At 48.0% G+C, this 12411-nt stretch overlaps 1 protein-coding gene across 4 annotated transcripts in view; it reads left to right on the plus strand.

Annotated features, from left to right (window-relative positions):
* The first annotated feature begins 537 nt into the window (after positions 1 to 537).
* PACC1 (proton activated chloride channel 1) overlaps positions 538 to 12411 on the plus strand; it is a 38803-nt gene continuing 26929 nt past the window's right edge. Inside the window, exons 1-2 of one of the 4 annotated variants that reach the window (XM_077902188.1) lie at positions 538 to 730; positions 5053 to 5149. In XM_077902188.1, coding sequence (XP_077758314.1) covers positions 695 to 730; positions 5053 to 5149 — 133 coding nt within the window. In that variant the 5' untranslated portion in view covers positions 538 to 694. Of the gene's footprint in view, positions 731 to 1474; positions 1494 to 5052; positions 5150 to 12411 lie in introns of those variants that run through there. The other 3 variants (XM_077902186.1, XM_077902185.1, XM_077902187.1) reach the window with 3 other exon arrangements.

Here is a 12411-nt window from a genome sequence, read left to right on the forward strand (position 1 = left end):
CTTCTCCCTCTGCCTGTGTCTCTGCCTCTCTCTCTCTCTCTCTCTCTCTCTGTGTGACTGTCATAAATAAATAAAAAAAATAAATTTCAAAAACAAAAACAACCACCACCAAAACTTCTTTGCTGCCCTTCCCAAATCCTTTCTGAAACGAGGTTCCTCAGTTTCCCCTTCTGTAAAACAGGGAGAAAGATGTCCGGCTCACACAGTTCCTTGCAGGATCGAGGGAATAATATGAGTGAAAGTGCTTTGTAAGATAAAAAGTGCCCTGCAGACATTTATTAGTGGTTATAAACCACCAGGCTGCCTCTTGCAGTTATAGATTAGGCTCTCCCACATATCTGACTTGACCTCTTTATTGCACTTCCACTCATTTCCTCCGTCCCTCCTCCTCCAACAAACAGAGGAAGTGAGAGATGGAGAGAGAGCACGTGCCTTCTAGAATACCCTCGGCTTAAAGGCGGCTCAAGCTGTGCCTCTCGCCCAGAACTACATTTCCCGGCGTCCTTCGCGGCTCCAGCGGGAGCGAGGCGCAGGCGCAGGCGCGGAGGGCCGCCCCGCCTGGTCTCCGGGCCGCACCTCCGAACCGGTTTCGCCGCGGGGAGCCGGCAGCTCGGGAGGCTGTGGTCCCGGTGCTCGCCCCGCGGCTTCTCCCGGGCCGCAGCGGTGTCGGGGTGCCTCGGCTCGGGTCAGTGCCATGATCCGGCAGGAGCTTTCCACATCCTACCAGGAGGTACAAGGCAATGGGGCGCCGAAGCAAAGTTTGTCGTGGGGCTCGGGAGCCGGGTCCCGGGGGCGGGGCGGGGGGGGTCGCGGCGGGTCGAGCGCGCTTTCCGAGGCGTGCGGTGGGGGGGGTCCCCGCGTGCGGAGGGGCGGCAGCGGGAAGGAGGCGGGACGCCGAGCCTCCCCCGGATGCCGCGGGCGCGGGATGGAGCCGGGGCCCCGGAGCCGCGACCCGTAACCGGCAGGTGAATGATTAAAGCTGCGTCGGGCCCGGGCTGCCCGGGCTGCCGCGCGCCGGCCTTGACCTCGGCTGTGCTTTGCAACAAGTGGAGACACCGGCGCCCCGCTCCCGGCTGCAGCGGACGTGCCGGGGTATCAGCCCCTCTGCTAGCCCAGGGCCTCGTGGCCCCTTGCAGGTGTACGTGCCGGGAATTAGCAGGGCTTGTTTGGGGGCCGCCCGACTTTGGAAAGGTGCCTTCGCCCCCGCCACCCAGGTGCTCCGCGCTGTGCTCGGGTTTTCTCACCAGCCCCCAACCGCCTCCTCCCACTACTTTTACTATCACTTTTCCAGCTCTTTGTCTCTTTCTTGTTGGTCCTGAGCTACGGGTTCCAGCTTTCCCGCAGACCTCCTGGCTCTCTGGAACTAGTGACCTGCTCTCCACCTCTTGTCTGGCCTTACACCCTGGTCATCTCTGGTGATCATCTTCCCCCGTGGCCCGCGCGGTGGTCCCCTCACTTGCAAGTTGGGTCAGTTCCACATCTTCGGCCCTCAGGTTTGTGTCCTTATGTCTGCTCTGGCCACCTGAGAGACGCTGTGTGTTACCACCTCTCCCTTTGGTGTCTTCTATGCTGTGCAGGTTTGTTTTGTGGCCCTGCCATGATCCCACCACATCCCTTTTAATAGACCCCTGATGCTGGCCTTGCCTTGATTTACCTGCAACAGTCCAGACTTCTTTTTTATATTTTATTTTATTTTATTTTATTTTATTTTATTTTATTTTTTATTTTTTTATTTTTATTTTTATTTTATTTTATTTTATTTTATTTTATTTATTTTTTTTATAAGAGACAGAGAGAGAGAGTGAAAGAGAGGCAGAGACACAGGCAGAGGGAGAAGCAGGCTCCATGCAGGGAGCCCGACGTGGGACTCAATTCCGGGTCTCCAGGATCATGCCCTGGGCGGAAGGCAGGTGCTAAACCACTGCCCCAACAGTCCAGACTTCTTAGCAGCTTTCAGAGCTGCACAGCTCAGAGCTATATGTTGGATTATCATCTCACCCACCTATATTCAAACCATGCTGGAAACTCACTGTTTACCAACGTGCACCTGCTTTCCTGTCCCTTTTTCCCCTTTCTCACACCATTTCTTTAACTCGCTCTCAAACTCCATTGGTTAAAATCCCTGCCCTCCCCCCTCCCTCCACCATTACTCGGGGAGGGATCTTAAGTGCCACATGCTCCACGGAGACTGACTCCCCAGATCAGACTAGCATTTTGCAGATCTTGCTCGTTTGTACTTCCTGCCATCTTGATCAATACTGACCAATATTGATGTACATTCCTCCCTTTGTAAATAATACTCTGTGGATTAGAGAAAGCAGATGGCTTAGTTGGGATTGAAGGCAGCTGGGACTTACCTAAAACTTGCTAACTTTTAGTATAGGACCTGGTTTGGAATCTGACTTTGGGACAAATTTCTGTATTTTTCCTACTGTCTCCTTTATCCAAAAGAAACCAGATGAATTTTAACCAGTGCTGTGGATTCTGTGGGCTCCTAGATTCTATACCCTAGACAGTGAGGGAATTCTGAGGAAAAAGTGTGTCTTTCCTCTGAAAGTTTTTAGGTTTACAGGAAGTAGAGCATAATGGATAAATACTGTTTTGAAGTCAGAAAGTCTGTGTTACTATTCTGGCTCTGCTTCTGGCCATCTGTCAGGTCACTTAACTTTCCTGAGCCTTGGGTTTCTTCATTTGCAAAGGAAGATAGTGATAGTCCTTATCTCATATACCAGTGAGTTGGTATATGGAAAGTGCTTAGCTCAGTGCTTGGCGGGGAGTGACCCCTCAGTGAACCATGGCTCTTGTTAACAGGATGTGGGTAGCTCCTGCTTCTGGGGAGCTTTGGGGTCCTGGTTTGTAGGACCACGTTGCTCACCATCCATACATAACCTGCAGTATCTCCTTCCCTAGCAGGGCTCCCAAAATGCTTATTAAAATATGAGCAGTTATCCTGCTTGCAGGGGCAAAGCCAAAGGTGGAGTCAACTTTCTATTTGGGGGCACTCCAAGATGGAAGACACTGGAAGGACCCTCCCCCTTACCTTCTTCAGGGGCTTGTTTTGAAGTCCCTGTCTCTTGCCTTCTTCAGAAGAAGGAGGCCTCCCAGAGAGTGGCCTGCATCTATCTTGCCTGGATCCTTCTGAGAGTGGACCTAGCTCTGAGTTAACGTTTCTTTGCTGAAGGGAGATTTTGGCCTTGGGGATGGGGCAGGCAAGGAGTGGGCTCATTATGGCTGCAGGTAGTCAGGAAGGAAACTGGGTTGGGCCAAACTGGGTGAGGCTTGGATCAAAGAACTCTGGGCCTTCCCAGAACTGACATCCTTTATTTGTTCTGGAGAGCTCCTGAAACCTCTTGCGGTGTGCTCCCACTGCCTGTATCTCATGGCGTCTTCCCCAGCCTCCCAGCCCTCTCCCACTTGTTGGTTTTCTTGTGAACTTAGAAGTCTTTAAATTGGAGGTTTTACTTGATTCTAAGGGGCAGCAGTGGAGGCATAGAAAGGAAGATGGAGACACCTGGCTGACTCAGTTGGTAGATCATGTGACTCCCAATATCAGAGTTGTAGAAGTTCCAGCTCAATTTTCGGTATTGAGATTACTTAAAGCTAAAATTAAAAAAAATAAAAGAGGGAGAGATGGAAATATAGTAGATACATAAGAGTTTTATTTTAATCCAAGTCTCTCAGAGATTAATTTTAATGAAAAATTTTTGATATGTTAAGTGTTGACACTGTGAACCTAAGAAAATGCTTAGGAAAGTGATCCCCTTTCCCCCTCTCCCAATCATTGATAGGTCCCCTATTTTCTTGTCTTGACCTCCTTTGCCTTCCTCCTCAATGCTGCAAGAATTGTTGGTTATCATTGTATCCTTTTTGCCCTCTATCCTCTTTTTTTTAAATGTTTTATTTATTTATTTATTCATGAGAGACACACACACACACACACACACACACACACACACAGAGAGACAGAGACACAGGCAGAGGGAGAAGCAGGCTCTATGCAGGGAGCCTGATGTGGGACTCGATCCCGGGACTCCAGGATCACGCCCTGGGCCCAAGGCAGGTGCCCGACTGCTGGGCCACCCACAGACACTCCCCTCCCCCCCCTTCTCAATGGTGTTTCCCCCATTTGGCAGGTGAAAACACTGATGAGGGGAGGTTGAAGTTGCCTACCACCAGGCTGTTAATCAGCTCTATCTCTGGAATGGACTGCCTTCCCCATTTTGCTCTGTCATTTGCAGCCTGAGTCGGTGGACATGAGCCAGAGTCCTGCAGAGCCCTGCTACCAACTGCAGTTTCCTCCTCTCTCTCAGCAGACTCTTAGCTGTGTTTCCTCCTCCTCTGGAAAGCCATTAAGATCATAGGCTTTGGAACTAGACCAACTTGGATTTGACTTCTGGCTCTATAGCCATGGAAAGTGTTGTGGTTAAATTATGTTCCTCCAAGAAGATATGTGGGGAGTGCTAACCCCTAGTACCTCAAAAAATGGCCTTCTTTGGAAATAGGGTCATTGCAGATGTAATTAGTTAATATGAGGTCATTCTGGAATAGAGTGGGCCCTAATCTAATATGGTGTCCTTGTAAGAAGATGACCGTGTGGAGACCAGAGACACAGAGACTCCGTGTGAAGATGGAGGCAGAGGTTGGAGATGAGATGCATCTACAGGCCAAGGAACACTGAGGCTTGCCCACCATTACCAGAAGCTAGGAGAGTGCCATGGAAAAGATTCTTCCTCACAGCCCTCGGAAGGAACCAACCCAGCCAACACCTTGATTTTAGATTTCTAGTTTCCGGGACCGTGAGGGAATAAACTTCTGTTATTTTGAGCCTTGCAGCCCATGGTGCTTTGTTACAGCAGCCCTGGGAAACCAGTATACAGGAAGTTACGTGACTTTCTGAGCTTCAGTGTCCTCATCTGTAGAATTGGTATAACACACCCTACATCGTGGTGTGTGTGTGTGACAATTGAAAGGCAGTTTCTGCTTTCTCATTCCAGTCCCGACCAGCAAGGCTGCTATAGCTGACCGGTTTGCCCTCTTTGTTTCCCCCTTTAGCTGAGTGAGGAGTTGGATCAGGTGGTTGAGAACTCAGAGCGAGCAGACGAGCAGGAAAAGGAGACGGACAGAGTCCAAGGTCCAGGAGTCTTACCAGGTAAGTGGATTCAGTGCTGGGGGCAGAAGGGCTGGAAAGCAGGGCTCTGCTGTTGCTTCAGTGGGAGGCTCCAGTCCAGGCGCCTTGCCAGCTGGGTACCTGCGGAAGAGGAGGAGCCCCCTGCCCTGCGCCCCGGTGTCAGGTCTCAAGTACTGCCCTAGTTTTAAAGCTATACATATTTAACCAGCCTTGGGACAGGGGATGTGTTCAGGCCAGTATCTGCTCTTTTCTGTACTCTGGTTTGAGCCAGTTCCTGAGGCCAGGCCATTGGATTCAACAGGTCTCTGCTCTGATGTTTGTTTTTCCTTAGGAAGCAGGTAACAGTTGAACTTCTTTTTTTTTTTTTTTTTTTTTTTTTTTTTATGATAGTCACAAAGAGAGAGAGAGAGGCAGAGACACAGGCAGAGGGAGAAGCAGGCTCCATGCACCGGGAGCCTGATGTGGGATTCGATCCCGGGTCTCCAGGATCGCGCCCTGAGCCAAAGGCAGGCACTAAACCTCTGCACCACCCAGGGATCCCTGAACTTCTTAATATCTGAGTCACTTCCCAGGGCCCTCCAGGAGAATATCTAATAGGCCTCACCTCCTGGACATCAGGTCTCCCCAGTATTGTCACCCAGCTGGGCAAGCAGGGTCCCATCAGTCAGGTGGCGTCTTACGGAATCTTATGGTAATGTTGGATAATGTTGACCACTTCTTCTTCCTGGATACAATCTGCTCTCATATGTGATGTGACACTCTGCTTCCCAGACCTGCTCCTTGCAGCTGCCTTTGCAGTCACCTTCCAGCTTTTGGGTGTTAAATGTTTGTCAGAGGCCTCCTTGTCTCTCTAGTAGGCCATCCTACCCAGGCCCCTTCTCTGCTTCCATCACTGTTTGCTCACATGTGACACCAGGTTTACACTCCCAGCCCAGAGGTTCCATGTAAACTCCAAACTTACATATCTTATATACCCAAATGCCCAGGCGCTAGCTCTGCTGAGACGTCCCAGAGGTACCCCGTACATCTGCAACTGACCTCAGGATCCACCCCTCCCCAACTCACCTCCAGCATGGCCCTCTTCCAGTGTTTCCTGTTTTGGGGAATGGAACCCGTCACCCAGCCAGTCAAACCAGAGAACTCTTTTCTTCCCCTTCCTTCCCTTCTTCCCCTTTTCTCTCTACCCCCCAGCCATGCTAGCCTTCTTTTATTTAGGCTTTACCCTCACCATCGGGCCTTTTTGTTTTATCCCTGTGTCATCTAGTTAACGCTAATCGTCCTTCAGCTCTTAGCTCCTCTGCTGTTTTCCACAAAGCATCTCTGACGTCCTGGTTAGATCGTCCTGGTTAGATCGCATCCACTCTCTGATCTTGTCCCTCATGGCCTGCGCACCTCTCCCTTGTAGCTATCTATCCGTGATGGGACTATGTATTTGTTTGCCTGGCACTTGATGAACGTCGGTTCTGCTGGCATGTAAGCTCCGTGAAGGTAGAGACCAATCCGTTTTGCTTGCCACCGTAGCCCTGGCCTTACGATAAAGATCTGTTGAATAAATGAGTGTATGGAGCCTCAGCCTGACTCCCAACTTCTTGGGTAGGTTGAAGGAGATGGGCTTCTGCTCCTCTATCTTTGCATCTATAAGGGAGAGGAATGAACTAGGACATTCTGTGAGTGTGCCTAATCCTTGAGACTTTGTAGAAGGAAGGAGGCTGGAAGAGTAGCTGTTTACTGACTGCTTCCTTGGGGCCAAGCTCTGTCATCCCCAGGGCCCCATTTAATTTTTGTAACTTTCACCTCCTGTGGGGTGGTCATCCTGATTTTGATGGATGAGGACCTGAGGCCCAGGGGAGTTAAGGAAAGTATGGAAAACTCACATAGCTGATAAACCGGATCAAGCTCCGCCTGCCCTCAAACTCTTTCTACTGCACCAGTGCCTCTTAAGAACTATTTTAAGCATCCTTTTATTAAAGCTTGTTGCGTAAAAGGTAGTAGCATTTACTGGCTGCCCCCACTCTGACTCTAGGCATTGCCTCTGAAGCCCTAAAGCCCCAGGGAGAGAACAGTACATTTGTATTTATTTGCATTAGCTCTGTGTATTAGTTTCTGTTGTTTCTATAACAAATTACCACAAACTTAGTGGCTTAAAACAACAGAGATTTATTATCTTACAGCGCTGGAGGGCAGAAGTCCAAAATGGGTCTCAGTGGGCTAAAATTAAGGTTTCAGCAGGACTGAATTCCTTTCTGGAAGCTCTAGGGGAAAATCCATTTCAGTGCCTTTTCAAGCTTCTAGGGGCTGCTCACATTTCTTGGCTCATGGCCCTTTTTCCATCTTCAAAGCCACCGGTAGCCGGTTGAGTCTTTCCTATATCATTCTGACACTGACTTCTGCTTCCTCTTCCACGTTTGAAGAACCCTGTGATTGCATTGGGCTCACCTAGATAACCCAGGAACATGTCCTTGTGTTACAGTCAGGTGCGTGGCAGCTTTAATCCCACCTGCTGCCTTAATTTCTCTTTGCCATGTAACTTGACATATGTATGGTTCTAAGAATCAGGACTTGGACGTCTTTGGCAGGCCGTTATTTCACCTGCTGTACCCTGCACTACCCTCTTGCCCCCAATCGGGGGAGGATGGATGGAGACAGCCAGCAGAAGAGAGCGGCCAGACTTGGAAGGGTGAAGCGTTCTTTTGTGTTTCCTTTTATAGATAAGTGCCAGGCAAACTAGGAAGTGGCCATGATGACCTTTGCTTCTCTTTTTCCTCAGATTCCTGGGGCCTTACTTAAAGTGTGAAGTCAGTCAGAACAGGAAACCAGACCTCAAGCAGAGCAAGTTTTGGGGAGATCATGGATTGGCAAGAGCCTTGCGTGCTTTCAGGGAAACCCTCCTGGGCACATTGCCTTTGTAGACCATAGAAAATCCAGACTCAGAAGAAGTCTCAGTAGTGAGTTGGCCCAAATTTGATAACCTAATCTATGACTCTCAGAGCTCATTTCCTGCCTTTGAGTCCTCTAACAATAATACAAATAATGATAAGGATGTCAGTAGCCACCATTTGTTTATTGGGTGCTTTCATGTACTAGGCCTGCATAGGGTTTTGCATATATACTTACACAGAGTCTTCACGGCCACTCTATGAGGGAGATGGTTAGTTTTGAGGCATGGAGAGGTCAAATAATATGCTCAGAGCTTATGAGTGGCAGGGCTGGGATTTGAACCCAGGGCTGTTTCCCGGATGATATGCTTTCCTGCTCCAGAATCCTCCCCTTCCTGTACCAGAGTCACTCACGGATTCCTTCACCTGTTATGCCATGTGCTAAGACCACTAAGAGGGCCAATGAAGCAGGGCCTACCTCCAGGAACTCAGGACATGTAGCGAGAGAAGGCAGGTTACCTAAAGAAGAACTTACCCTCCTCCTGCAGAGCCTGTCCTGAACAACCTAATGAGGGCCTTTTCTCCCTGCCCTGTGCCTTCCTGATGCTTAGTATTTTTCCTTTGTAGAATTTAGCACAGTTGAAAGAGCACATTTATTGAATATAACTTTTTTTTTTTTTTAATTTTTTAAATTTTTATTTTTTTATGATAGCCACAGAGAGAGAGAGAGAGAGGGGCGCAGAGACACAGGCAGAGGGAGAAGCAGGCTCCATGCACCGGGAGCCCGACGTGGGATTCGATCCCGGGTCTCCAGGATCGCGCCCTGGGCCAAAGGCAGGCGCCAAACCGCTGCGCCACCCAGGGATCCCTGAATATAACTTTTTTTAAAGATTTATTTATTTGAGAGAGAGAGAGCATACCCGAGCTGGGGGAGGGGCAGAGGCAGAGGGAGAGGGAGGATCCCAAGCAGACTCCCTGCTGAGTGCACAGCCTGATGCAGGGCTTGATCTCACAACCCTGAGATCATGAACTTAGCTGAAATCAAGAGTCAGACGCTTAACTACCTGAGCTACCCAGGCACCCCTTGAATTTAATTCTTTAATTAGTCGTTACCAACCCCTTGGGCCTGCCCCTGAGTTCTGTGAGACAATCCCAGAATTTTTGTCTTTTCCTCCCTTTTTTTTTTTTTTTTTTTTCTTTTCCTCCCTTTATTGTAGCTCTGATGCCTAGCAGAGTACCTATGGGTGCTCAGTGTTTACTTGTACCCTCAGGGGGATGTGGGGCTTTGGAACAGGAACGTATCTCATCTGAGCAACTAGAATGAATGGTTGAGGGTCCAGGAAATGGTAGAGACAGGTGATTCAGGAATGAACGGAGAGGGGCAGGTTAATGAAGGAAGCGGGATTGAACTGAGGAGGATGGATTGGTAGGTGGAAAAGAAGGGGCTGGCCGGGGAGGAGGGATGGCATACATGACCATGTGGACGTCCTGTAGGATAGAAACAGGGCATGTCGGAAACAGTGGGTAGCATGGTGTGGCTGGAGTGGAGGGTTGGTGATGAGAAAAGTAGAAGCAGATGAGGTGGGAAGGACAGATTGGGTCACATTACGGAGGGCTTTAGGTGGCAGGGAGTATTTCATGGGATTGGAGCAGAGGAGCAGGAGTGAAACGAGAATTCAAGGAGGAACAGTGTGGCAGTGCCCTAGGGCTGGAGAGATTAGGGTGGAGAGAGAACCGTGCTGGGTCAGAGGCTGCTCTGGTAGGTGGCATCGATGTGGGGGAGCGGGAGAAGGAAGAATCAAAGAAGATTCTGAGGTTTGAAGCCTGGTGAGTGGGAGAACATAGATATACATCATACAGCCCAGAGGGGTCAGTGGCTCGAAGAGAAGGTGCTTCTGTGCTGCAGGTGTCTGGGCTGGTAGGGCCCAGAGGCAGAGGGAGGTGAGGACTGGCCTAGTGAAAGTAGGAGCCTTGAAGACAGCCAGGGACAGCATATAGAGGGAGCTGGCTGTGGAGATAGCCTTGGGGAATGGTCACAGTGGGGGGCCAGAAGAGAGGGTGGAGCCGGAGCCCCAGTGGGGGGCCTGGAGGTGGTAGCTGCAGGACAGGAGGGTACTAGGATGTTGGGCCTGTTGACATCGGGCAGCAGAAGTTCAAGTGAAGCACCTGGACGTTCAGGATTATATTCCCAATTTTACTCTCTGAGATGAATATTTCCAATCCATAATATGAAAGCCTCAATTTGTTTCCTCTCCATTAAACAAATCACAACCACCTATTCTCTTCCAAGGGAGAAGTGAGAGCAGACATGCTAACTGAATAAGCAGTTTGTTATATCACATTTGTAATAAAAATGAGGAAGACACTTGGCTAATTAGTCATTGTAGTCCGTTCTCCGTGGAAACAACTGTATATTAATAGAATTGACGAAGATCAGCAACCAAAAGAAAAAATATATTGGATCTCATCAAAATGAGAAACTTTTTTTTTTTAAATGAGAAACTTTTGTGCATTAAAGAATACTACCAAGAAAATGAAAAGACAGCCCACAGGATGAGAGAGATTTTCATATCATAGATCTGATCAGGGAACTTTTATAATCCAATAATAAAAGGACAACCCAAGTAGAAAAATGACCAGAGAATCTGAATATGTTTCTCCAACACAGATGACTGATACACACATGAAAAGATGCTTGACGTCTTTCATCATCAGGGAAACGCATATCTAAACTGCAGGGAGACGTATCATTCTGTAGCCTTTGAGGATGGCTACAATCAATCAGATGGACTAGGTTTGGTGAGGATGTAGAGAAATTAGGACCCCTCATAGATTGTTGGTAGATATGTAAATTGGTTAAAAAAATTTCAGTGGTGAGATGTAATGGTGTCTTGTTTCAGAATTGGAGTGCCACAGCATATGCTACTGTGGAAAATAGTCTGGCAATTCCTAAAAGTTCAAATATGGAGTTACCATGTGACCCAGCAATTCCACTTCAAGGTATATATACCCAAGGGAAATGAAAACATCCACACAAAAACTTGTACATGAATGTTCATGGCAGCACTATTCATAACAGCCAAAAAGTGGAAGCAACCCAGAGGTTCATCAAGTGATGAATGGATTAATAAAATGGTATAGTCACACAATGGAATATTATTTGGCAATAAAGAGAAATGAAGAACCAATGTGTGTGCTACATCATGGATCAGTTTTGAAAATGTTATATTAGGTGAGAGAAGTCAGACACCAAAGGTCACATGTTGAGTGATTCCATTTACACGAACTGTCCAGAATAGGCAAATCCATAGAACAGGAAGCCAGTTATTGATTGCCAAGGACTAGGAGGAAGGAGGAGTGACTCCTGGTGGGTATGGAGTTTCTTTGTGGGTAATGAAAACATTCTGCTAATTACATAGTGGTGATGGTTGCACACCTTATGAATATACTAAAAACTAAATATAGTCATTTAAAAGGGGTAAATTTTATGGTATGTAAACCATATCTCAAAAACCCCACAATAACAACAAACTGACCACATCATTAAAAGGAAAAAAAAAAAAAAAAGGAGAAACCGTTCATTCCTTCTTTGCATTCAGGATGCATCTTGGCCCCGTGCTGTTTGCAAGGTAGAGTTTTGCAGAGTTACAGTAGACCATTAGTTCCCCCTTCCTGTGAGTAAGGGTCCCACTGGGTTTTCAGCAGTTGGATCACTCATCACACACCCCCTTGATGGCTGACTTACGTTCTGAGGCAAGTCTGGGTTTTTGAAGGAGTGCGGTCATGGGTTTTGTAAAACTCCTAGATTACCTATTGCAAGAAAATCTTGTGCATTATTTTTGACTTTTTTTTTTTTTTTTTTTTTTTTTTTTTAGATTTTATTTATTTGAGAGGGTGAGAAAGAGGGTACAAGTAGGAGGGTCAGAGGGAGAGGCAGACTCCCCCGCTGAGCAGCATGGGGCCTGATCCCAGCACCCCAAGATCATAACCCAAGCCAAAGGCAGCCACTTAACTGACTTAGCCACCCAGGCGCCTATATTTTTTACTTCCTACTGTCATGGGTTTGCATTCATATAAAGGGTGTATACTTTTTGGGACACCTGGGTGGCTCAGTGGTTGAGCGTCTGCCTTGGGCTCAGGGCGTGATCCTGGAGTCCCAGGATCGAGTCCCACGTCCCTCTGCCTGTCTCTGCCTCTCTCTCTCTGTCTCTCATGAATAAATAAATAATTTTTTTTTTTTAAAGGATGTATACTTTTACAACACATTCCTCCAGCTTGCCACAGAAAGCCAGTGTTTGGTTTTTCTGACTACAGAGTGCATAGGACATTTTTTTCAAATGTCCAGCATCTTTTTTTTTTTTTTTTAAATGGTAAGATATAATGGGGATCCCTGGGTGGCACAGAGGT

The sequence above is a fragment of the Canis aureus genome, chromosome 6 (genome assembly GCF_053574225.1).
Source record: "Canis aureus isolate CA01 chromosome 6, VMU_Caureus_v.1.0, whole genome shotgun sequence".
Lineage (NCBI taxonomy): Eukaryota > Metazoa > Chordata > Mammalia > Carnivora > Canidae > Canis > Canis aureus.